Source organism: Callorhinus ursinus, unplaced genomic scaffold (assembly GCF_003265705.2).
Source record: "Callorhinus ursinus isolate GAN/ISIS: 27379988/994484 unplaced genomic scaffold, GSC_fseal_2.0 scaffold16, whole genome shotgun sequence".
Taxonomy (NCBI): domain Eukaryota; kingdom Metazoa; phylum Chordata; class Mammalia; order Carnivora; family Otariidae; genus Callorhinus; species Callorhinus ursinus.
This window is the reverse complement of record NW_027397078.1, coordinates 32,137,026-32,164,213: the sequence shown is the minus strand read 5'-3', so window position 1 is coordinate 32,164,213 and position 27,188 is coordinate 32,137,026. Positions and strand designations below refer to the sequence as shown.

Genomic DNA, 27,188 nt, shown 5'->3' with positions numbered 1-27,188 from the left:
CAGTTGTAGGCGTGGCTCTGAGACGGCCTGGTGGCTTCTGCTTCCTCTTGGGAGTAGCTGGCCTGTGAGCGGAGCCATGGCTCTGAGACCACCATCCGGGGAGAAGCCCGTGCCACGTGGATATGACAGGAGCACCCCATGCATCCTTCCCCACTTCCAGACCCGCAGAACTGTGCGCAAATAAAAACGGTTGTTTTAAGCCACTCGGTTTCTAGATCATTTGTTTGGTGATAATAGACAACTGGAAAATATACTTTTGTACAAGAGGAGACGAGGTGGGTTTTCAAAGCTCCCTGGGCTAAAGAAGCGCTCTTACAAATATTGACCCTTTTAGAAAGTAGATGTGTCCATTTAAATGTTATCACCAAGGTGACCAGCCATCTGGCAAGATAAACAATTCTTTTTTCTTTTTTAAGATTTTATTTATTTATTTGACAGAGAGAGAGACAGCGAGAGAGGGAACACAAGCAGGGGGAGCGGGAGAGGGAGAAGCAGGCTTCCTGCAGAGCAGGGAGCCCGATGCAGGGCTCGATGCGGGGCTTGATGTGGGGCTCGATGCGGGGCTTGATCCCAGGACCCCAGGATCATGACCTGAGCCGAAGGCAGATGCTGAACGACTGAGCCACCCAGGCGCCCCGAGATAAACAATTCTTAAACTTGACTTGAGAGATGAAGCGCTGCACGCCACGGGCCACAGCAGTGAACTCTGGAGTTCAGGTGTCCTGGAAGGCTCCTCTGTTATAAGCAGCATTTGCAAGGAGAGCTTTGCGTTAAAAGGAAGCAGAAGAGAAGGGCTTCACTGTACATCGTTGTCCACTTCTCTAGCAGATTTGCAATGCTCTTGGGAGTGCTTTCAGTTGACCACCTTTTCAAAGTTTCCTCTGGGCCTCAGAACCCCCTCCACCTTCGAAACGGTACCAGGAGTGAGAGCTTCCCTTTTTTCTTGTCTTTGAGAGGCCAGTCATGGGGGCAAACAAAGTCCGAGGGCCTGCCTGGTCAGGGCAAGGCAGGGAGCTCTCTTTCCTCCCGTGGAGGAAAAGAACGGGGCTGAAAAGCTAGAAGACCGAAACCGAGGACAAAGCAAGGTCAGAGAGGAGCAAATGTTTACAGATGGAATACAGGGCATGGAACTGTTCACTAGCGGGGCCCACTTGGGAGATGAGCAGCGTGACCCTGTATGTGGAGCCTGGCATACTTTTCACACTGTCGTCTGCCATCCAGATGGAGATGCCCAATGTGTGCGGATATCCGAGTGTGTAGCTACATCATCAACGGCCCTCGGTCTCCTGGGACGCATAAAGAAAACCCTGTGCCGATGTGACAACGAAGAACCTTCCCTAAATGATTCTAAATAACACCCTTACAATCTTTTTTTTTTTAAAAGATTTTATTTATTTATCTGACAGAGAGAGACACAGCGAGAGAGGGAACACAAGCAGGGGGAGTGGGAGAGGGAGAAGCAGGCTCCCTGCTCCTCAGGGAGCCCCCCCGATGCGGGGCTCGATCCCAGGACCCTGGGACCATGACCTGAGCCGAAGGCAGACACTTAATGACTGAGCCACCCAGGCGCCCCAACACCCTTACAATCTTTAAAGACACACACATTGTCGACATATTTTATTTGACCTTTTTTTTCTCAAAAATTGTATTTTCCTCTTTTGTCTGACTTACTGATTTTCTTCTCCAAGATGTATTTTATAGAAATACACAGACGTCTTCCATATTTCCTCATGTCCAATTTTTGTCTCCTTCTAGCACGCAGGTCAAAAATGCTTTCTCGCAGATTGGTCAGGTTTTAGTAACTTGCCTCCCAGAGCACTATCGCGGCTCTTCATGAAATGACAAATGTCTTTGGAATATTCCAAATTAGGCATTCAGACTCACTGAAACCAGGCAATCGACTGGCTCCAAATCAGACACTGATTGTTTTGTAAATATTAGTTTATGAAGGTCATTAATGGGCTGCTGGTTGAGGACATCCAAATACATCCATCAGGGAGGCGTATCTGTGACTCCCACTTCCACCCTCGTGAGGGCAATCTGCACAACCTCGGGTCCCTTCTATCACCCAGCCTTCTGACCCCGAAGCTACATGGGATCCACCATTGCGTGAAACGCATAATGTGTTCCTATCTTTCCCATGGGTTTTTGGCAGCATTCCAGAAAAGAACAGCTCATGACCCTCTTTTTTGAGCCACAGAAATTTCCTAGAATTCACCACAAGTAAAATGTCCTTGGCCCTGAAAGGCTGATCCATCTCTGAACCAAGGAAGTGGAGAAATTTAGGTGAATGATTCCCCTGATACTTAACCTCAGTCACCCTGATAACCTTTCTCACTTTCAGCTTTTATGTGGTGGTGCCTTCTGGCTAAATGGAGGCTGCTTTCAAGATCACAGTATTGGAGTTCAAAGAAAAGGCTAATTTGAATTAACCTCTATCTAGTTAATGTTTGAGGTGGACCGATGTCTGCAACTTACTCTGAACGCACCAGAAAATAACAGCAATGGTAAGAATAGTAATAGCAGTAGAAACAGTAAGACCAATAATGCGGATCGATGGATGGATAGAGAGATGGGTACACAGATATATGACAAAGCCAGTTTAGCAAAATCTAATTGCAAAATCTAGATGGTGGTGTATGGGTGCTTACGGTACAAATTCTTTTAACTTTTCTGTATTTTGAAATTTCCCATGATAAGCTTTTGGTAAAGACCATTTGAATCAAAGTGGGAATCATGGCCGGAAGGGTTCCATGAAGATACTTCCTTTGATATGTTGGAGAAATGTGTGTTTTACTCTAGTTTAACTTGTATAGGATTTGTTCTTACCATACTAATCAAATAAAACTTGAAAATGTAAAAAAAAAAAAGATACTTCCTTTGCCTACTTTCTTCACTTCCAACTCTGGCATCTGGTATGCAGTCCAGTCCAGTGAATGTCTGTTGAATTGAGCTGTTGAACTTAATTCCAAGCTACCAGGTCACTTCCACAGCTGGCAAGATTCTTCTAGAGCATGAGTTGGCAAATTTTTTTCTGTGAAGGCCAGATAGTAAATATTTGAGACTTTGTGGGCATAAGGTCTCTGGTACAACAGCTCCGCTAAGCAGTGACGCACAATACATCACGAGTGGTCATGGCTGCGTTCCCATAAATTTGATTTACAAAAACAGGTGGTGGTCATAGTCTGCCAACCCCATCTTAGCCCCCAAATCCTTACCTTCCACTAAAAAGTGAGAGTAAAATTGACAGCATGCAAACAGGCTCTGTAAAGATTTCATTCATATCGGGAAAGGGGCTAACAAAAAGAAACAACAAACCTTTTCGTGTCCACCTCCACCCCCCACTTACCCATCTCCTCTCATAAGGACCAAGTCTAACTCTTCCACCATTAAGCCCAAGGTTTAATAGGCAAGCATTTCTAGGAGAGGCAATACGTTAACGTTCCAGCCCCACAAGCGTAGACTCTTCACATCCGATCCCAACCTCCAAGTAGATCATCTTGGCACCAGGGGACTAAATGCAGGAGGTTACAGAGGGACCACCCCCAGGGAAGAGATGCCCATGGAAAAAGCTCAGGCCGTAGAGAGAGACGCTACTGGAGCCCTTGGGGCTTACTCTTTAGTAAAAGCAGAAAGGTCATAAATAAATGAATCATGCAGCAGGTTTTAAGGTGTTAAGCACCGTGGAGAAAGATGAAGTAGAGCAGAGTAAGGGCCATTGGCAGGCTGGGTGGAGTGAGGTGGTAGGATGAAACAAAGTGGTCCAGGGAGGGCTCATTAGGAAGATGCCATCTGAAGCAGAGCCCCAAGATGAGCCAATGAACCAGGCAGATATCTGTGACAGTCTGCCAAGCAGAGGAAACCACCAATGCAAAGGCCCTGGGGGCAGACAGTGCTCAGAATATTGTAGGAGGAGCAAGGAGGCCAGCTTTCGGAGGGGCCAACAGACCTCCAGGAGCAAGAGCAGAAGCAGGGAGAGAAGTCAGGAGGCAAGGGCAACATTGCAGGTGAGGGACGGTGGCGATTTAGACCGGCAAGTAGCAGAAGAGGCGGTGAAAAGTGGCCACATTTGGGATCTATTCTGAAGAGAGAGCTCACCATATCCTGTGAAGGACTGGATGCTGGGTGCGAAGGAAGGGGGAAAAGGCAAGGGTGATTCCACACTCTTTGGCCTGAGCAGCGGGAAAATTTGTGTTGCTGTTGTCTGAGAGGGGACGACAATGGGAGAAGGTAGTGTGGGGGGAGGGGGCGGGTCGTTCGGGAGGTCGGCACTGGGCATGGTGAGTTAGACGTGTTTATTAGACGTTCCAAGCAGAGATGGACAAGGTGACAGTCAAATGAAAGTCTGGAATTCAGGGGAGAGGAGCTAGCTGAAGTTTGGAATCCTAAGCATATAGATGGTGTTTTAAAGCCACGAGTCAAATGCATTTTTTAAAGTGAGAAAACACAAGGGTCGGCCAGAAGCCAGAAGAGGCTCTCTGGCGCTCTCTCTCCCTCCCTCTTTCTCTCTCTCTCACACACAAAATGGATCCCATCAGGTTCTTTCTTGTGCTAAAGACAAGCGCTAGGACTCCTAAGGGAACAAACTTGCTTATGTCATGAAGTCAAATTACCTCACGCGTCCTGGCAGAAGCTTGTTGCCTGCTAAAGGCTTGCAGGAACAAGCTTTAGAGGACGTTCCTAAGAGTCTCACCAGGCACAGGTGACAATGTAGACTATCGTGTTTATTAAATTAAATCATGTAATTGACATAGCAGGTTGCCACAACAAGTTAGAATGAAACTGAAGACATGGAAAATACAGAGCCGAAGAAAGGTCCGGGAGAGGTGGCGGAGGAAGTGAATGAATAGAATAAGTCAACAAATCTGTGACATTTGACTCAGAGGAAACCACTCCTCCCAGCTGCCCTTGAGTGTTTCAAGGCCCGAGAAGGGATGGGAATCCTAAGATTGTGCCCGGGTGTTTCCAGGGTTCTACGGCTTCCCTCTCCCCCTCCCCGAAATTTACTCTGTATTCTAGAATTGACCTTCTGCCATGCTACCATGTTTAAACGGTGGAGTAAATACAAATCGCCGTGTGGGAAAGGGAGTTAATTAGCAGAGTGTGGAATTCATGTATTTGGCCAAGTCGCTGTGCCACGGGTACTCTGCTTCACCCTGAGTTTCTTGAAAGATTGCCTACTTTATTTCCAGAGACCGAAGAGCTATTTGGGGTCCATCAGTGGCTCATTTGCTATCAGGGTGTAAGCTCCCCTCTTGGGAATTCTCCTGAGGGACTCTTTGCCCCTTCCCAAATTCCAGTTTCAAACAGAAACAGTGACAGTAGCTCTGTAAGCTATTTTTCACACACTCTACTGTAATTAAACCTTTCCTTGGGATTCTGCCTCCACTAGACATAAGGCCCCTGAAGATGTGGGCAGTCCCTGTTCTGTTGACTTCTGTCTCCGGCCCCTAACAGAATGCTTAGCACATGGTCGGTGCTCAAGAAGACTTGACTGAATGACGAGAAAATAGAAGTGATGCTAGTCCTGTGTCCACTCAAGAGGAGACCTCTTTGAAAGTCAGTAGCTTCGCTCCCCTCTGCCAACCCGAGATTTCGTCACACCATGGATGTTTCCAAGTAAGTTAAAGTAGCCGGCCGTGTATGAGTTAATGAGGCTCCGGCTGTGGATAGCAGAGCCTCAAAGAATTCATCAGGTTCATCACATAGGACGAGTCCGTGTGCACCAGAGAAGAGGGTGGCATGAGGAAAGCCAAAAGTTGCGACCCTGTCATAATGACGTCGAGTGACAATCACACTTTTTCCTTGCAAGCGTGGTGCCTGCTCCCGGAGCCAATGCGATCTCTTTTCCACTTCTGGATTTCTTAATAATCTAAGGTGTGGACATGTGCTCCTTCTCGGTCATATTAACTGTCCTCCTCTGCCACATTTCCTGCAGCGTCCCTTCGTCCAGTGTTGAGTTGAAGCTTTCATTGCTTATTCTCTGCGCTCTTCGGCGTTACCTCATGGTTTCCTGATTCGTGAGAGAAGTCAGCGTCAGAAGTGGGGTTTTGCCGAGCTATTTTCTGGTCCTTTGCAGCCCAGAGCTCTATAAACAAAGGCAGGGTTATCACATGTCCCCGAGGGCTGCCTGGGAAAAACACGAGCTGTGGTTATCAAAATTGGAACCTTTATGAAATAGGCTTTTGTCTCCGTTTTTGTTGCATTCAATCAGATCAACAAGTGTTGGCTAAGTGTTGATCGTGGTTTCCTGTGGGATTGTGTAAGGCCCCTGCAGGACAATAAACGTTTTGGGGGCACTGAGTAATGTAGCCATTTCTGACCCAGCAGCCAGGAAAATGTGAGACATTCGCTGCTGCGGCTGGAAGGAGGGCAGCTGGGGCTTGTGTTCGGGCAAGAGCAGAGGAACCGCAGCGCGGTGGACCCCGGCAGCGGATCGAGCCAGAATGGTGCGTTGCGGCGGCAGGTGGCCACACGATGTCATATCCTCCAGGCAAATAGGTTCAGAATGACGAATATGAAATAGCTGGGGCTCCTCCGGGGACTTTGGATGAGACCATGTAATTTGGAGGCCTGCGACGCTTTTACTGCCAAGTCCTCCCCCAGCTCAGCAACCTCGCTCAGGCAGGCTGTCAGGTTGTGTGTCTGTATGGCCGTCAGCTCCGGCGGGCTCAGCGCGTTTCCTCTGCTGCTTTTCTCCGGCCTCGTCCGCGGGCATTGCCCTTCCGCGACTTTGCATACTGGCTTCCTGACTGCTTCCAAAAAGACACAGAGATGTTCCTCTTACCCGCTTTTATTTAATCTGTGTTTTTATGGTGTTACTTTAGCTACAAATATTTGTTCTCAGGTTCCTGAAGGCTTCCAACGTCTGGGGTTTGGGGGGATTTTAGGTGGCGATGGAAAGATGGGGGAAGGTGAAGCTTTCAGGAACAGCCACGGCCAGATAATGTTGAGAGTTCTTGCGGACCAGGGCAAGTTCACTGGATTTAAGAAGGAGTGCACGTGTATCGTGCTCTAGGTCAGGGCTTTCCAAACTCTCATGAGCACACGAGGCACCTGGGGATCTCGCTAAAATGCAGATTCTCAGGGTCTGGGGTGGGAACCGAGCGTCTGCATTTCTCGCAAGCTCCCGGGCTCCGCTGATACCATCAGTCCGTGGACCACACCTGCAGTGACATCCACGTATTGATTTGTAAGAAACCCAGTGGCACAAGAACACAGTCAGTCAGGGGCTGGTTCACCCTGAATCTAAGGTAAACCGGCCCAGGACTGAAAGCTTGAAACCGACGTACAGGGCAGGGGCTTGCGGACAAGACAATGCACGGGGTGTCTTCCTGCCACACACCGCACCCCCCCGCCCCGGGCTCTCCCATCCCCAGGACCTGGGGAAGAGGGATGAGAACTGAGATTTTTATCATCAAGGCTCGTTTCATTCTCTTCAGTTTTTTAACCTTTCCTGTGGTCTTTTTTTTTTTTTTTAACTTTACCTAGGGAGTGATGAGGGGAAGGGGTACAGAATTGGGGAGTATCTGCGAGCGTGCTAGGCATCATACTGCCGTTTTCTCTCGACTCCTACTGACCCTTCGAGGTGGTTACTGTTTTACTCCCTTTACGGATGGGGAAGATGGGCTTTTGCAAGGTTAAGTAACACGCCAGGTTGCACAGAGCTGGAGCAGGGATTTGAACCCACCAGCTGGGTGCTTCTCCCCTGACCAACCTCTATCACCTAAGCAGTGCTGTGTGTTACTAATTCAGCATAAGGTATTAGGACATGGCTTTATCACCTTTTGCTTTTTTCCTAACCACTCCATAAGGTGACTAAATTACGACATACCCCATAGGATGGAGTGGGGGTGGGGGGTTAGGCCTACCCCACAGAGTAAACGAATGCATATTTTTTTTCTTTTCAAAGGTTTTATTTATTTGCTAGAGAGAGAGAGAGAGCACAAGCAGGGGGAGCGGCAGGCAGAGGGAGAAGCAGGCTCCCGGCTGAGCAAGGAGCCCAATTTGGGACTTGATCCCAGGACCCTGGGATCATGACCTGAGCCAAAGGCAGCTGCTTAACCGACTGAGCCACCCAGGCATCCCACGAATGCATATTTTTAAGGTGCTTTAAATAGTGCCTGGCATAACGCAAGCCCCCTTTAAATGGTAGCTAGGATTATTATTGCTACAATCACTCATATCCTTCAAGGTCCAGTTTTAATGTCCTCCCTTCTTTCTTGGTTATCTTAAGTAAAAGAAACAACTTTCTTTCCTTGGGCCATTCAGAGCAAAGAGAACATGGGCTCTGCTCTAGCATTTCAGTTGTTCCTTTCCCTCCTTTTCTTTTTCAGTCGTGGTTCAGTGCCCATTGTGTGCCCAGAACTTTGACATAAGCTTTCTCATTCATGTCCCGTTAAAGTTGAGAGAGCTATATAACCCATCTTAATATATCCGGATCAGAAAACTGAAGCTTAGCGCAGGGAAGGGGTTCGGTCAGGGTGACCCAGCTCATAAATGACAGCCCTGTAACTTCCTCCATGCCTTCTGAGTCCACCGCCCTCCGGCCACCTCGCACGTTAATTAGCTATGAAACCTATCTCTCAAGTCTGCTCCTTGTCACTTGGGCAGTGGAGAGCTGATCCTCGTTTCTGGAACCACTCACTCGAGGTCCGGAGAGCTGATTCTCGTTTCTGGAACCACTCACTCGAGGTCCGGCACGCTGCAGGCTCAAAATCAAGTGTGCTGGAGACACTTGCAGAGTTGAACTCCTTACTCTCCTGATAATATTTCCTTACAAATGCTAAGTAACCATGGAGATTCCAAGTCACGTTAATTTAGCATTCACCTCTTACTCATGTTATGGGTTACATGACGGTTGCTGGCTCCCCTAGAGAAAATACTATATTGGTCTCTGACAGTATTTTTGGTTTTGTTTTTTGTTTTTGCCTCCCCTGCACTTTAATCTCTTTCTAGTTTCTTGTGCTTATGGAAATAGGCAGCCTGGGCTATTTGGTAAGCAAATTGATGTATCTACTCCATGTAGGTGGTAATATGAGAGCCCAGCCAAATTCTGCTGGCTCTTCTATGGAAATAGATTTCTGGCTAATACTAACGAGCTTTAGGATCTCGTTTCATTTTTTAAAAAATATTTTAAAGATTTTATTTATTTATTCATAAGAGACAGAGAGAGAGAGAGGCAGAGGCAGAGGGAGAAGCAGGCTCCCCACCGAGCAGGGAGCCCGACACGGGACTCGATCCCAAGACCCTGGGACCATGACCCGAGCCGAAGGCAGATGCTCAACCATCTGAGCCACCCAGGCGCCTCTCTCATTTCATTTTATAAGTGTTTTTTTTAGCCTTCCCAACTGAATATACCTTATATGTGGGCAGGCAGAACCGAATTTGTTAGCTGTCGGGCAGGCATTTGAGTCAACAGTGGTACCTGAGCCTGTCGACTTATCGTCCTGATACAGGGAGGCAATATTACATTTATAAAAATTAGTCATCACTCATTATCTCTTCCTATACCAAGGGAGACCATAGAAATGCCTTCATTTTAGAATCTAGGCTAATGTACGAGAAGAGTACAAGGAAGCGATAGAAGCAAATAGAAGTAGAAAGGCAGGTCCAAACTGGAGCAGGAACCAGGTACTGTCCTAGAAGAAACTGATCTGGATGAGACCAAAGTGTGAGTCATCAAAACGGGGTTCTTCAAGTTCGTTAGGAAGCTCCAGGGGCCAGCTGAGGGAATAGAACTCTGAAGGTCTCCAAAGACATGTGTCCCCAGGTGTGTGTTACGTGAGAACAACAGATTACAGACCTATCTGCACAGAGTATGAGCTCATGTTTGTGAAAATAGACACATGCACATATATATTCGGAAAAATCTAGAGGTACGTTCACCAAGATGTTAACAGGTTTTTTTTCTTCTGCTTGTTGGTAGTTCTTAATTTTGTAGAATAAACACACATCACGTCCGATTTTAGAAATGAAAGCCAAAAAATTCACAAAAGGCAGAGCTTTGGAATGAACAATTTTGTCGAAATTTGACAAATTATATTGCATCAGATGCAACAACAGGAATGAAGCCCTGGAGATTGACAAGAGAATGTGCTTGAGGACTTGGTACCCTCCTTTCTAGACAACATTCTTCTTCCCTTCAATATACAGAAGCAACCTTGTGAATTTCATTTGTCAGTGGTGTCTGTGACTCGCCATATTAATCTTTTAGATAAAATCTCCCCCCCAAATCTTTAATGTAACGAATGTAAATTTCTATAAACAGTAAAGTGTGTGTATGGTCATGCAGTACGGGGAAAGGCTGCTTCCTACCCGGGATGTTGGGATTTGCCTTTTTAAAACAGTGCTTTTAATGCTACAAGTTCATTCAGTATCTGAAAAAGTTTTGAAAAGTAAACGTTTTTTTTTTTTTTTTAAAAGTAAAAATTTTGTATTCAACTAACCAGATCTATTTAACTAGCATTCCGCTTTAAGGAGTCATGTTTTAGCTGTGGATCTAAAAGACATTTGACAAAAGTTTTCACAGTTTTCTTTGTATGCTTAAGTTAGTAAAATTTTAGAACACAGGGATGTAAAAGGCAAAAGTGCCTTAAAACTATGCCCAGCATGGTATGGCTCCCCAAAAGGGGAATGTACCTCCAAAAAACTAGATCCTCCACAGTTTCAGTAAGTCTTCAAGGAAATTCTCTTCCGGCCATAGACTTTGGATGTAGAAAATCATCTTATCTGAACAGGTGCATATGTAGAGTTTCTAACAAAGGCTGGGTTTACTGCCCCCAACCTCTGCCCCATCTTTGAGTCCGGGGGCCAAGAAACCAGTGACCATGACAAATAGCACCCACTGTGCTCAAAAGAAACCCACTCTACTTTCCCAAAGGAATTAGACTCCCCCCGCCCCGCTAAAACAATATTCAAAACAGAAAGTAACCAATGGATAAGATTTGTAATGGATAAGATTTCCATTACTTCTGCCTCTAAATCAAACGATGCCTTTAGAGAACATTTGAGGGATTAATAAATAGCCACTTCATCTGTATAAATAATGAACATAGGCTGATTTTCTTGATTCCCGTTTCTAGAGTGGTGTGGTCTATGTTAGGAGGGAAGCTGGCTGGACCTGACTGTGGTTTATTCAGTGTGTCTCCCTTCCCTCCCACTTCCCTGCCATAGTGGGTCCATTATGCTCAGGGCCACTGAGAAGTGGCCTTTAGTGATTGGACAGGTTCACTTGGCGACCCTCCCCATCCACACAGAGCAATGCCTATGTGGGTGCTTCCTGATGGAGAGTGATAAATAGGATGCAAATATTTTCTTTGTAATGCATGATCCTGGCATAGCCAGAGGGAACATGAATGCCCCAGAGCAGCAAGGTTTCGCTTAGAGCTGGAGAGTTGAAGTTAAGGACCCACAGGCACGCCCCGGCTGATCAAATGCAAGGTGAGTAAAGTTAATGACATTCAGATTATCAGTAAACAAAGGAAGATAGAAATTATTGAACATCTGACTGCTAGTATTCATGTGATTTCGCAAAGCAAAGAAGAACGTAAGAAAGTTGATCTCTTGTGGCCTGCTGCTTAACATTACTTTTTTTTTTTTTAACATTACTTTTCATTACCAGACCTGATATCGGACTGAGGGTTGAAGCAACAGTCTTAGTAGAACCAAAAAATTAATGGATTTATTTCCTAGGATTACCTTAAGCTTTAATGTTCTCCATGGCTTTGGAAGGAAAAGCAAAAGTGTTTTTAGTTTGTAAGGTACCAATTTTGTTCAGTACTTTTAGATTGATTTTGATGGCATTTTTAAATGTTTTGTTCTCAGAAATATTGAAAAGTAGACCCCTGTCCTTTATGTTAAAGATCGGATCATGATCGGGAACTGTGGGGATCACTTACAATGATATCAGAGTCTCACAGTGGCCCGGATGATCTGGTTAAACAGCCAGCCACAGTGATGGAGAGAAATGTGTTGATCAGTCACTTCAGATATGCTGAGCTGTCTGGAGTTCAAATATTTCAAAGTTTGATCATATCCAATTCGATTCAACAAATGCCTACAGAATGCTTAAGGAATAAGGAGAAGTTTGATAAGGTGGTCTGGAGGGTAGTGCAAAGACAGTGCATTTATGATCCGGAGTGGGAGGCGAGTAAAACACATGAAATGTTGTAAACAAATCAACATATTTATAAAAGTCAGGGCCAAGGCCGTAGGAATGAAGGGCAGGTGTATGTGTTTTTGAGTCTGCTCAGCTAAAATTACTTCGCTAATCTTAAACCTGATTTGTAAAAACTGTATTATTTATATTATCCCTGAATGAGAAACAGTTGACTCAAAATTCTGAAGGCTAAAAGAGAATGTAGCTGGGTGCTGCAAACACTCATTTTCATCATTTTATTTTACTTAGGACGACAATATGGACACAAAATCCATTCTAGAAGAAGTTCTTCTCAAAAGGTCACAGCAAAAAAAGAAAATGTCGCCAAGTAACTACAAAGAGAGGCTTTTTGTTTTAACCAAAACAAATCTCTCCTACTATGAGTATGACAAAATGGTGAGACCCTGCTTATTCGATTGTTTTTATACTATTTATATTTCTTGAGTCTCCACAAAGTGCTTAATTATAATGAAACAATGTCCCGTTTCTTAGCTCACACAGCCAAGATCAACTTTCCTTCACTTATCACATTGTCTTTTCTTAACCAAGGTATGATTAAACCAAGATCAAGGCTTTTAAAATATTGGCTAATTTTAGTAAGGCAAATTGTGACTTTAGAACACTGGTCCTTGACTGAGGGTGATTTTTGGCCCCCAGGGGACGTTTTTGGTTATAATTTGGGGAGGGGTGTCTAGTGGGCTCCTGGCATCTAGTGGGTAGAGGCTAGGAATGCCGCTGAACATCCTATAATGTACAGAACAGCCCCCATCACAAAGAATTCTCTGGCCCTAAATAGTGCTGAAGATAAGAAACACCGTGCTGGAAATCAGACTAATTCTATTCAGCTAAGAAGTCTATCAGAGTAGAAATCCTAAAATACTGTCCTAAAATTGAAACAAACTTAAGATGCTCTCTGGGTGGGTGGGGGGGGGCCCAAGTGGCTCAGTCGGTTCAGCCTCGGACTCTCAGTTTAGGCTTGGGTGGTGATCTCAGGGCCGTGAGATCGAGCCCCGTATCCAGCTGTGTGCTGGGCGTGGAGCCTGCTTAGGATCCTCTCTCCCCCTCTCTCCGCGCCCCCCCCCCCCGCCGCCCCGCCGCCAAATTTTAAAAGATGCTTTCTGGAGTTAAATCTTGATCTTCCATAGATTAAGCACATGGCAGGTGATGGAAATATGTTTCAAGATTATTAAACAAAATTAAGGGCTGCTTCTAGACTTGCTTTTGTAGGAGTATATGAGTTTGTGCCGAAAATAGTTTCTGGGCTCTTTCATATATTCTGTTGCCACTGGATTTTGACTATGATGGAATACCTGGAAAAATTCTCACATACCCGTCCCATCTCTCAATCTCCTTCCTAGGATAACCTTCACTTTATGCTTTTCTTTGTGTCCCATTGTTTATCGCATGACACATCTTATATTTTGGTTTTTCAATCAGAGAAGGGGCAGCAGAAAAGGATCCATTGAGATTAAGAAAATCAGATGTGTGGAGAAAGTCAATCTTGAGGAGCAGACCCCTGTGGAGAGACAGTACCCTTTTCAGGTAAGAGGAGGGACAACATGTTTTTGTTATATTTTGTTGTATATTTTGTAATATTACGAACTCCATCTATTGGCAATAACAAAAGATGTTGCAAAATGGCCAAGACAATGATGAGGCTTGGAACCTCCCCAGGTGGGAGCTGGGCACTTTGTTGAAATTCAACCTACCAATCTGCTTTCCCCAGAGGGAGAGAAAGAAAGAGGAGCAAGTAAGCCACAGTGGGCTGACTTGCCTTGGGGCCCGACAGTCTCTTTCATCAAACCTTGCTGAGCATTTTTCCAAGGGGCTCCAAGGTACTAGGCACACTGCAAGGACTCAAATGCCACCCTCGTCCCCAAGGCATTTGCAGATCATTATAATGAAGGTGAGTGTTAAGTTGAAGGAGCTGTGGTGTCCTGGGAAGCGGAAGATTCACTCCTCACTCTCCGATTGGAAGAAACCAGGGGGTTTTCTTGGAAGATGCTTCAAATTCGTATCACAGAGGCATGGGGCGCTTCAAAGGGCACAGGCTTCGGAGGCACCCAGAGCTTCTAACCCCACAGCTTGTACTGGCCATAGGCAACGCACCCAACCCTCTATCCAAGTTCGTTTCTTCATGCGCCAAGTGGGCATAATCATCCATATTTCACAGAGCCGAGACAGGATTAAGATCTTAAAGTGTCTAGGAAAAGAGCCCAGAAACTAGTAGCTATTTAATAAAGGATCTGTATCATTTACTCATAAAAACTGAATGAATAAACTAGAGAGGGATCCGGGGAAGACTTTAGAATGTTCTGACATTTAAACAAGCATCTTAAAGAAGAGACAATGATTTCTGCTGGGGATTCCTTGGGGAGGGACATGACCCAAGGGAATGAAGTAACAGGGAGACCTATTTTTACTCAATATAAGTATGAACTATATAATGATCAGAATATATGGAAATTGCCAAGGATGGCTTAGCAAAAGTAAAGGACATTTCGTCCCTGAAGATATTTTTAAGGATAGAGCAGGTAAACATTTTCCAATGGGCTATAAAGAGAGTCATGCACTGGGCCAGTGGATGGACCAGAACATTCCTGAGACACCTGTAATATCTAACATTTTAGACTTTTATAATTCTCCATGGTCCAGGGCACCCGTGCTGAGACCTCAATGTTCACTGATGTCAGGTGCATCATTGCTGTGATTTCCCCAAGTGTAGAAGCGGGGTGTCTGGGATAAAACAAACTGAGAGGCGGAGGATAAAAATAACTAGATTTTTTTCCATCTAATTCCAGAGCAAATGCATATTTTATAAGCAAACTCAACTTTTCTTTGGGATACCAGGAAATGTGCAGTTGCGCCGGAATGAACCATGGATGCAATTGTATCTAAATGCATCCAATCTTTTCCTTTCCAGATTGTCTATAAAGACGGGCTTCTCTATGTCTATGCATCAAACGAAGAGAGCCGAAGTCAGTGGCTGAAAGCATTACAAAAAGGTAATGTTTAAAAAGTCATTAAAGGGAGTCCTCCTTGGAGTTCTGTTGAGGCTTGGTGGAGGAGAGATATGGCAGCAGAAGGACCCATGGCCAAGAGAGAATCTGCTGATTTTCCCCAGGAACCTCAGAGAACGGAGAACGTGCCAGGCTCACTGTCATTTTGCATTCTCATTGTCCCATGGAGCAAACCTGTGGCTCGCATTCCCTTTCCTGCCCTGCACAGAGCGAGCTATTGTGCCTTCCCGGCAGGCAGCCTGGAGGAAGCCAGACCACCTGCTCCCCACCCACTGTGCTTCCCTTTCCCAGGGCAGTCTCCGTTCTCCTGGGGCTATGTCAAGGCCTGTGGCTACCGGACTTTGGCTGTTTACAGAAAGTTCTATCCTACGACTTATCATCTGCCAACTGCTTTGTCAAGTACTTCGTAAAGCATTTCCTTGAGTAATCTTCTTGACAAGTCCATGGAAAGGGGTAATCTTATTCTCCCTTTTCCAGATAAGTGAAGTTAAAGAGACATGGCCAGGGTCACGTACCTAATAATGGCGAACTCACAATTCGACTACCCCAACCCGGCCTTTTAACCAGTATGGTATCAACCCTAGGCAAAACTGGGGATTTAATGGAGCTTTTGCTCAGGGATTCTCAGGTTGCTGTGGTGACAGCCTGCAGTAGAAGAGAGAACACTGTTGGTAATTTGGCGCTGTGATGTTTCTCCCCGTGATATTCTTATTTGAAAGGTAGGTGATAGTATGAGGACAGTATACAACTCGAATGAATGACTCTACTGGTGGAATTTCAGATACTAAGTCCCCAGATCGAGTGAGGTTTTGTTTTCTTTCGATTAGGATTCTTTCGCAGTGTACTTCAAAGTATACCACGTTAGACAACCCCCTACTCCACTTTGTTGCAAATACATCTTTTTTTTTTTTACACATAGGGCTTCATTTTTCCTCTGCATGAAAGGGTTTAGCAACCTATCCTGTAAGATAGTCAGGTGGTCCAGTGAGGGGAGAAGCCTACCTCTCCCTGCTCCCAGCTTGTTGAAGTGAGAAGGGCATCTGTCTTAGAGACAGACAAATTTACATCCAACTCCTGCTTTGCTGTGTCACCTAATGAAACCTCTCTCACATCTCATATCTCTGGATCTCAGTTTCCTAACCTATAAAACGGGAGGTCACGTTGCTTTTTTCCTCTAGTGATCTTGAGCCACAAATGAATGACTCACATATATATTAAAGCATCCTGCACACAAACGTGAGTCACTGTGGTTAGAGTGGGGCCTCCAGGACGAGCCAGCCCTAGAGGCTGCTTCCCATTCAGTCTCCTCTGGGGGGACTTCCTGGGAGCAGTTGCTATGTAGACACCTCCGGTGTGCAGCTATGAGTCATGCCCTAGAGTCTTTTGTGGGTCTTTCTGGAACTATGTACGGCAGGCAGGTTTGGGTGGGCCCTGGAGAGCTCAGGTAAAGGCATATGGAACATAAAGGAGAGCAGAGAGAAAAAGCGAAGGTGAATCTCTTGGCCCCTCGTAAAACTTCAGAGGGACCCTATCACTAGGGCTGCCATGCGCACAGGAAGCCGTGTGCATCAGTTAGTGATGCTTTGGGATGCAGGTAAAAAGACGCCAAGCAGCTGTTGAAACAAATGCACGTCGGTTCCTCTCACACAGTTAACAAGTCCGGAGGTAAACGGTCCAGGGCAGGGGCAGCAGCTCAGGGAAGTCAGTAGGGACCCAGGCTCCTGCGAGCTTTCTGCTTTGCCACCCTTAGAGGCTCTTGGAAAGGCTCTGAGCTTTTCCAGAAGCGTCTCCTGCAAGCTTCTGTAGATGTTTTACTGGCCGGAACTGTGTCTCATGGCCACCTCTATATGCAAGGGAGGCTAGAAGTCACTATCTGGTTTTTCTAGCCTTCCTGCTGGTAAATTGCAAGAGAGAAGGTGGGTGAGATTGGCTGTCAGCTTGAAGGAAACAAGAGAGGAGGACGGTATCAGCTGTCAGGCTGGCCAACCGACCCACCGCCGCCGCAGGAAAACAAAGAAGTTTTCTCACTTAAGTCCTCTCCCCTGTGAAGTCTTTTTGTCTGCTATTAAGCTCGGGCATTATAAACCGAGGGGGCATCGGAGACACGGCATTTTCCAGACGGTAACCTATACCCAGGAGGTCTGGGCTGACTGAGTGGGGAGGACTCAGGCGTGTCAGCCACCATGGCTCTGAATTCAGAAGACCAGATGTGGATAAAGCGTGCCCTTCTTTCCAAAAACGAAAACCGAAGGGGGTTCTACAGGGAAGCTGGCATCTGTGCATCGGATTATGGTAGAAAAAGCTTGGGGCTGAGTCTCAGATATGCTACTTACTAGAGATTTGTGAACTTGAGCAAGTTAGGCCACCTCTCTGCATCTCGGTTTACCTAGCTCTGTAAGTGCCACGAAGACAGTTAACAACTCCCCGCAAGGCTGTTGAGTAGATTAAACGAGATGATACATGTGAGGGGAAATATGTAAACTCCTATACACACACATTAATATATACGAGTTCCTCTTATTGTCATTATTAAATGGTGGGAGTGTCGCCATGTGGACTTTTGGACTTGGTTGGAAAAGAAAGTTACCCAGGAAACGAAATTCATGTAGTAGGAAATAACAGGAATCCTGGCACATGGGGAGCAACATCTCAGAGAGCAGGAAGGCAAGTCATGTGCCCAAGGAATAGCAATGACCATTTGGGACCAGTTTCTAGTCAGAAACTAGTGTTTTATAATCTTAACTCCTCTTGCTTTTTGTGACTTCTGTAATAATTTCCCTTTAGTTCCCATTAATATTTAGTAAAAGTTTTTTGGTTTTTTTTTTTTAATACCAGTGCTTTCAGCCAAGCTGAGCTGAGCTAAACTAAGGGAAAGATAACACCTAAAGCCACTGTTCGTTGAACACGTGCTCTGAGCCAAATGCTGTGCTGGATGCTTTACATACATTATGGTTGGTTATGATCTGATGACCCAGCAAAGCACTTATTATCTCCAAACACTTCCTTGAATCGGGGTTGGAAAGGAGGAGCAGAACTCTCCTGGGATTAAAATAAGGAAGCCTTAAGATGAATATAAAATCAAGAAGAAAAGAATTGAAGTCACACATAGAATCAGCCCTCCCCACCTAGAGACTCTTCTTGAACTATTCTCTACTAAACCTTGTAGGTTTCTCTGTTGTATTTTGAGAGAGGCTCATGTGGTGTAGAAACAGTAGTCTACTCCAGTATTAGAATTTCATTTCTTTGGGGGCGCTTCGCCTGGGTGGTGCAGTTGGTTGAGCGTCTGACTGTTGGTTTCGGCTTGGGTGGTGGTCTCGGAGTCATGGGATCGAGCCCCACATCGGGCTCTGCGCTTGGCGCGGAGTCTGCTTGGGATTCTCTCTCCCTCTCCCTCTGCCCCTCCTGCGCTCCCCCTCTCTAAAGTGACTGAATAAATACTTAAAAAATAACAGCATATTTGAAAAAAAATTTCATTTCTTTAAACATTGTCCTATTCCCATTATTTTTTTGAAATAGGCACATATTCCTAGAAAAGTCGCCCCACAAATGATCCATTCCTTAGTGTACACAAGTCAAAGTCACGAAAGACAAAGCAGAGGTGAGGGACGGTTCCAGATCAAGGGAAACTAGAAAACTAAAGGCCATATGTGATTCTGGATTGGATCCCCAATCAGAAACAGTGAATGATTATAAAGGGAATTACTGGAACAGTTGGGAAAATTTTGAACATAAAATACCCAGCAATAGTGTTGTATCCGTGTCAAAGTTCCAGAATTTGATAATTGTGTTATGGTTATGTAAGGGACTGTCCCTACTAACAGAAGTCACATGCTGATGTATTTATGGGCAACGTTATTTAGGTCATGATATCTGCAACTTACTTTCAAATGGTTAACAAAACATAATAATTTAAAACTTTTTAATAATAGTATGTATGTACACAGAGAAAGAGAAAAAGCAAATACGACAAATAATTAAAAATTGGTGAGTCTGGGTGAAGTGTATACGGACATTCATTGTACTAGTCTTGAAACTCATCTGTGCCTTTGAAAGGTTTCAAAATGAAGAGCAGAGGGAAATACATGTTCATTAGAACCTTCTTCTCTTCTTGCTGAGATCTAGGACTATCCTTCAGCCTCCTGAACCCCACGTGCCCTAACCCACTTGTTTCCTTTATAGATGTATTTCTAAAACCCTAGATCACCAAGTTAATCTGTATATACATTTTCTAGGGTTTTTTTTTTTTTGTAAGACTGATAGAAGATATTGTGTTGTTCTCACTCTATACCTGGGTAGACTTTTAAAAAAAAAATTTTGGCTTATTAACTTATGAGTGAAAGACTTATATCCTTCGGGAACCATTTGCTCTTACCCTGGTTGCTGGCAAAATAAGGTTTTCATTGTTCTGTGATAACAGCGCTTACTGAATGTGTTTCTTCTCTTGGGCCAACATTTGCTCATGCTGTGTTTTCTTCCTGCCTGTTCCCCAGAGATAAGGGGCAACCCCCACCTGCTGATCAAGTACCACAGTGGGTTCTTCGTGGATGGAAAGTTCCTGTGCTGCCAGCAGAGTTGCAAAGCAGCCCCAGGATGTACTCTCTGGGAAGCATGTAAGGTGACCCCCCCCTCCCGCACTGGGCTGGGCCCTGGGAGGACGGTGCCCCATGAGGCAAACCTGCCAAATTCCAGAACAGTTCCCCAGCTTGGGAAAACAAGATGTGCCACTTTGGTTGACATCATGAAAACCCAGCCTCAAAAAATGCTATCGGGCAGATGAAGTCCAATTATAGGGTCAACTGAGTCATAAAATAATAACAATATTAACATTTGCCGTTCTTTCATTTCGTGAGAAATGTTTTTTTAAATTGGAATCATGAATCGAGCAAGGCGCTGGTTATTTCCTCCCCTAATTCTTCCTGGTTTAAGATAAACTCCAAATGGGTAGAATGTGGAGAACATATCACCATGGCTCATAACCTAAAATAATAAACTAAAAAAAAAAATCTTTTTAAAAATATGTCAAAGGTTTTGGTTTTAGAGGGGAGGGGGAGGGGGGAGGGTTAGCCTGGTGATGGGTATTAAGGAGGGCACGTACTACATGGAGCACTGGGTGTTATACGAAAACAATGGGTCGTGGAGCACCACATCAAAAACTAATGATGTATTGTATGGTGACTAACATAACATAATAAAATTTAAAAAAATGTCAAAAGATAATATTTAAGTAACACTTTGAATCACCATATATACCACAGTGATGGATGACCAAGTTTTAAAAGGCATATTTAAAGGGCTTACCATTCTGTACATGTTTACTGATTTCTTAATAACACCACAGAAGGTAGTGAAGGGTCTGCTTTAAGCGCAATCAGATTCTATCCAGAGTTATATTCCTAAGAAAATCTGGCTGAGACTTCATCTGGGGACAGAGAAGAAGGCCCACTGAGTGGCTTTGAAGGGCTAAGGGAGGGAAAGAATTAGGTTGTTTCCTGCTTGTGCTCCTATAGTGTCTCATCCTATCTTCAGGATATTTACACGGGGCAGTCTTTTTTTCTTTTTGAAGATTTTAAAAAAATATTTTATTTATTTACTTGAGAGAGAGAGAGCATGCATGAGCGAGCGGGGAGGAGCCCGAGGCAGGGCTTGATCCCACAATCCTGAGATCCTGAGATCCCGGCCTGAGCCAAAATCAAGAGTCCGAAACTTAACTGATTGAGCCACCCAGGCACCCCATGAGGCAGTCTTATATATTTTAGGAATTTGTCACTGTTTAACAACAGTAAGTTGTGAATAAATTAAAAAGGAGAACTTATTCTGGTAACAGTTTTACCAGCCTGAACAAAATATGCTTGGTTACAACTTTAACGAATTGAGTAAGATCGGCGGTGACTTTATGAACTGTAAAACCCACAGGGACATGAGCTATTATTCAAATCCACTCCATTATAGTATTGACACCTGACGCTCCTGTTAATGGTATTACTAGTAATTTGACAACAAAAATCAATGAATAAATGTTCATTGTGTTTTCTATCTTAATTAGACTACACAGTGAATATTTATTCATCCTAAGTATATCACATTGCCCTTTATACTTGGGAATTATCGTGATTTAATGAACTATACAGAAACTACTGTATATGGATCCTCCCTCCACTGTAAGGGGCTGAGGAATAATGTTTCCTTAGAACATTAATTCTTTCCCCCAGTTATTCTGCCCACGATCTGGCATCATTACCCAGCAGGTCAGAGTCTAGCTCTGACCCTACCTCCCTGGGAAGAAGCAGGAAAAAGGGCCAGAGAGAGCACTCCCTTGGGATTATCTTCCTGGGCTCGGTCTGGATGGCATCTGCCGTATGTTCTGGGTACAGCAGGCTCTTTTCCAGCCTCTGAGGAAAACGACAGAATTTGGAGGAGCCGTGGCCCATGAGCAGCTATGATATCACTTATCTAGCCAAGTATAACTTACTCCTCTGCTGGGTTAGAGGGTTGCCCAAGGGTACAGTTACCAGGAAGGAAATAGTTGAGAGCCTGGCTTCCTTCTGTCTCCCAAATGCCCCTGGACCATTCCTTTTCCAGGGTACGTGGCCTACAAGTAAGTTTGCCATAGACCCCAGTTTGTTTGGATCAGTCTCATTCTGCAGCTGGTGGCCCGGCACAATTATCAAAAGCTTACCTATCCCTGTAAGAAATGTTCCAGGCTGGTTAGTAAATTGTATGGCCGCTCTGCTTAGAAGGCACGTAAACGGCTTTATACCCATAGCCTGGGCATCTATCTACATGTGGAAGTGGAAAGAGAAATCAACAATTATCACAAGAAATGGAAAAAAGTATGGGATAGTTTTTGTTCATTTATAAATCAGCTACTTGGGGATGCCTGGGTGGCTCAGTCGGTTAAGCGTCTGCCTTCAGCTCAGGTCATGATCCCGGAGTCCCAGGATGGAGCCCCGTTTTGGGCTCTCTGCTCAGCAAGGAGTCTGCTTCTCCCTCTGACCCCCCCCTTCTTGTGCTCTTTCTCTCTCTCAAATAAATAAATAAAATCTAAAAAAAAATCAACTACTTATAAGCATCTCATATGAGTCAATCAAAGAGGAATCAGACATGGATTCTGACCCCTAGCATCATAGGTACTACCCAACGAGATTAGATATCTGTATTTCAAATACAAGGTGGAAATGTGGTATAAATTAATAGTTTACAGGATTTAGAGGACCTTGAGTTTTTTTATCCATTTGGGGGGAGGATATTGATAATCAAAAGTGGAGGAGTGGTGTTTGAGTTGGGTGTTACACAGGAAAACAACGAAATCACTCCGGATGCTGCGTCTAAATTCACGTCATCTGAAGCATTGATCCCGTAAGCTAGTTCAATCTTTTGATTCTTAACATTGGGTGTTTGCTTTGTTTTTTTAAAGTCTCTGCTGATATTACTTGGTGTTTCTTTTCAGATGCTGATCTGCACATTACAACCCATGAAGAGAAACACAGAGTTCCCATCTTCCCAGACAGAGTGGTAAGTCGATATTTAAAAGTTTTTGCATAGCCAGGATATATTAAAATAAACCAAGAGTTGCCAGATTCAAGACTCGAAAATATGGGCTGCATTCAGACTGCTTAGCAAAGAGAGGACAAAGGTGAGCTATCACTGGTAGCAGCGGCAGTATTGAATGGTCAAATATTGAATCATTTTACCATTTTATATTGTTATACTTAATAACCGGGCCTTTTCTGACATGTAAGCACAGAAATAGTCGCCAAGAAATGGGTGCATGTGGGAGATGTCCTTACGATGGCCTCACACATGAGTTATTAGCTGTCATTCCTCCCCCAGCAGCAGCCTGGCCAAGACTGCCTCATGTGAGTATCCTGGCAAAGGATGGGACACCATAGGTCACAAGCAGAAAATAACCTAATTCTTTCCCTCCGTTATCCCTTCAAAGCCACTTGGTGGGCTTTCTTCTCTGTCCCTGAATGGAATCTCAGGGAGATTCCATAGTTTTCCAGCTGCTTGCCGAGGAAACAGAATGTCCCAATTACTGGTAGTCATGAGAAGAACCTCTCAATTGTCCCATCCAATGCTTTAGTCATATGACCCCAAACATCATTCCAAGTTACAACTTCTCCCCTTCACATAGCTCAGGTGTGCATCAGCTGGCAGCCTGCTTTGGGGAGAGGGCCATGGAGAAGCTGAGATTTCTGACGCTGTCATGGTTGGGGCCCAGGAAGAGGGGGTCTAATGCAAAACAGTCATCTGTGGCTGATCCCATCATGATTTTGGTAGGGGTGGCTCCTGGGTGAGACAGTTTCCTAATGCTGATTCTTTAGCTTATGGGAAACTTTTGTGGGTTCACCACGAGTGTGCAGATCCACATGTAGTTTTATGACAGAGGGGTAGTCTTGACCCTTAGCTCTTGAGTTTCTACTCCTCACATTTCTGCTGGGTCAATTCACCCATCTTGGACAGAGTTCCTTTCAAGGTGGCTCCCAGAACCCTCTCCCAAGGGTGGAGTTGGCCTACAGTACGATAAACAAAACCTTGACTGCTCTGCTTAGTACAACTGTATGTGACTCTCACCATACAGGCTGTTGCTCTGGTTTTGCTCTGCTTTCCTGGGGTTGTAGCCATAGCCTCCTGCTTTTAGGCTTCCCAGGCAGGTGTCAGCCTCCTCAAGTGCCAGGGGGCACATAAAATGGCCTCCCCATGATGCTCTAGAAGCTGTCCTAAAAGTAAAGGAGTGTCTCTACCCATCCATTAGCTCTATGGTGTCTTGGGCACTAATTTTCAGCTGCACACAATCACACACACCTCTCTCTAAGTAAAAAAAATATAATCTTTATGAACCAACAGGAAGGACAAAAGGAAATCCATCACTGGAGTAGGTTAAATTGTCTCCCAAATTTCATGTTCACCCAGAACCTCAAAATGTGACATTATCTGGAAACAGGTCTTTACAGATGTAATTAATTAAGGACTGAGGTGAGATCATACTGGATTAGAATGTGTCCTTATAAGAAGAGGAGAGGACACAGGGAGATACACAGTGTAGAAGGCCATTTAGAGACCTGGGCAAACCAAAAACCAAATAATCCAGTTTGAAAAAAGGGCAGAAGACATGAATAGCCACTTTTTCAAAGAAGACATCTAGATGGCTAACAGACACATGAAAAGATGCTCATCATCACTCATCATCAGGGCAATGCAAATCAAAACCACAATGAGACACCACCTCACACCAGTCAGAATGGCTAAAATTAACAAGTCAGGAAACGACAGATGTTGGCGGGGATGTGGAGAAAGGGGAACCCTCCTACACTGCTGGTGGGAATGCAAGCTGGTGCAGCCACTCTGGAAAACAGTAGGGAAGTTCCTCAAACAGTTGAAAATAGAGCAACCATACGATCCAGCAATTGCACTACTGGGTATTTACCCCAAAGATACAAATGTAGGGATCCGAAGGGGTACGTGCACCTCAATGTTTATAGCAGCAATGTCCACAATAGCCAAACTATAGAGAGAGCCCAAATGTCCCTCGACTGATGAATGGATAAAGAAGATGTGGTATATCTATACAATGGAATATTACTCAGCCATCAAAAAGAATGAAATCCTGCCATTTGCAAGGATGTGGATGGAGCTAGAGTATATTATGCCAAGTGAAATAAGTCAGTCAGAGAAAGACAAATACCATATGATCTCACTCATATGTGGAGTTTAAGAAAGAAAACAGATGAACATATGGCAAGGATGGGGGAAAGGGAGAGAGGGAAACAAACCGTAAGAGACTCTTAACGATAGAGAACAAACTGAGGGTTGATGGAGGGAGGTGGGTGGGGGATGAGCTAAGTGGGTGATGGGTACTAAGGAGAGCACTTGCTGTGATGAGCACCGGGTGTTGTATGTAAATGATGAATCACTGAATTCTACTCCAGAAACCAATATTGCACTGTATGTTAACTACCTAGAATTTAAATTAAACAAACAAACAAACAAACAAACAAACACCTAGGCAGGAGATTCAAGTTATGCTACCACAAGTCAAAGAATGCTAGAACCACCAGAAGTTGGAAGAAGCAATCGAATATTCTTCCATAGAGCTTTTAAAGGGAGCACGGCCATAGAGAAGCCTTGATTTCGAACCTGAGGCCTCCAGAACCGCAAGAGAACAAATCTGTTGTTTCAACCCACCAAATGTGTACTGATTTATCATGGCAGTCCGAGGAAACTAATACAATTATTAAGGTTTGAGGGCTTTATTTTGTTATCAGCAACATTGCTCTTTTAGTTTGGGTACATGCTCCAGTCCTGAAGCTTGAAAATTATGGCCTTATTAAACACCTAAGAGCAATGTCCAGAATAAGTAAATCTACAAGGACAAAGGGTTGATTAGCGGTTGCCCGGGGCCAGGATGGGAACGGGTGACTGCTAATGGTCACAGGGGTCTTATGGGAGTGACGGCAATGTGCTCAGACTGGACTGTGGTGATGGTTGCCCAACTTGATAAATTTACTAAAAGTCACCAAATTCTATACCTTCTATATGGTATGCAAATTATAATCCAGTAAAATTTGTTTTAAACAAATCTAAGAGCAGAGGATAATTTAGGAGCCAGAAACCATTGCATCTAATCTCTGGCAAGGAATTCTTGGGGAAATGTGCTGAAAATTATCAGTCAGGCAGATCACTGGCCAAGGGTTTCTAAGTCTGTTTTGATTGTAAGCTGCCCTAAAGGATCAGGGATCAGCGAGAGTATCATGAAAAACACGTTTCCCTTTGTTTTGTTTTTACCAGAACATTCAGTAGAGGGCTTACTTTGCAGAGCTGAGGAAATTAAAAATCCACTTTCTAGCCCTTCTGTTCAGATTTCCGTGTAGGGAACTTTCCACAGCATTTATCTCTGGACAGAACCACCGCATAGCTCATAAACAGCAGTGTCCTGCAGAGCGAAAATTTCCAGGATGTCGATCCCTGCAAAAAAGTAAAAATACGCCTATGAAAAATTAAATGCAGAGCTTATATCTTTTTATGTGAATTTTCAATTGAAGTATAACATCCACTTGGACAAGTATACGAGCCCGAAGTGTTCAGCTTGATGAATTTTCACAAACAGAACACACCTATATAACTCTCCCTCAAATCAAGGAACAGAACATCACAGAACCCCAGGGGTACCATCAGGTTCCTTTTTAGTCACTACATCCCACTGAGCACAATCACTAGCCTGACTTCTAACATCATAGCTCACTTGCTTGGTTTTGACCTTTATGTAAATGGAATCATAAAGTATATCGTCGCGTATTATCTGTCTTCCTATGAGATTGGCCCACACTTTAGTGTGTGGTTGTCATTTCCTCTCACTGCTGTATAGGATTCCACTGTGTGAATATACCCTTATGTTCGTTTTATTGCTGCTGTAACAAATTACCACAAATTGAGTGACTTAAAGCAACACACATTTATTCTCTTGAAGTTCTGAAGGTCAGAAGTCTGAAATAAAATGGGTCCACACGGCAGTATTCCTCCTGGAGGCTTTAGGGGGAAAAAAATCTATCTCCTTGCCTTTTCCAACTTGTAGAGGCAACCTACATTCTTCAGTTTCTGGCCCCCTCTTCCATCTTCAGGGCCAGAAGGGTAGCGCCTTATGTTTAGTATCAAATAGGTTTATTATTTTACCCTTTAAACGGGCATTTAGGTCATTTCCAGTTCTTATCGAATTGAAATAATTCTGCTACGAACATTCTTATATGTGTCTTTTGATTTCACTGCTGGGTGTGCATATAGACTTTCTGGATCGTAGGGTATGTGCGCGCCTGACTTGAGTAGATTCTGCAAACAGCTCTTCAATGTGGTTATATACTCTGAACTCCAGCCAGCCAAGTATGAGAGTTCCAGTTGCTCCAGATCTTTGCCAATACTTAGTACTGCCCTTGTTGCCCTGCTCTTCCTTTCCTTTCCTCTTCTTCCTTCCTTCTTTCTTTCTTTCTTTCTTTTTCTTTCTTTCTTTTTCTTTC

General features: G+C 44.4%; 1 protein-coding gene across 6 annotated transcripts in view; it reads left to right on the top strand.

The window, feature by feature from the left end:
* Nucleotides 1-6,307: 6,307 nt before the first annotated feature.
* BMX (BMX non-receptor tyrosine kinase) overlaps nt 6,308-27,188 on the top strand; it is a 49,210-nt gene continuing 28,329 nt past the window's right edge. For 4 of the 6 annotated variants that reach the window (XM_025857776.2, XM_025857774.2, XM_073902054.1 and 1 more), the window contains exons 1-6: nt 6,308-6,449; nt 12,410-12,556; nt 13,598-13,702; nt 15,084-15,165; nt 19,671-19,790; nt 22,628-22,692. In XM_025857776.2, the coding sequence (XP_025713561.2) occupies nt 6,447-6,449; nt 12,410-12,556; nt 13,598-13,702; nt 15,084-15,165; nt 19,671-19,790; nt 22,628-22,692 (522 nt within the window). In that variant the 5' untranslated portion in view covers nt 6,308-6,446. Of the gene's footprint in view, nt 6,450-6,918; nt 7,254-11,342; nt 11,443-12,409; nt 12,557-13,597; nt 13,703-15,083; nt 15,166-19,670; nt 19,791-22,627; nt 22,693-27,188 lie in introns of those variants that run through there. The other 2 variants (XM_073902053.1, XM_025857775.2) reach the window with 2 other exon arrangements.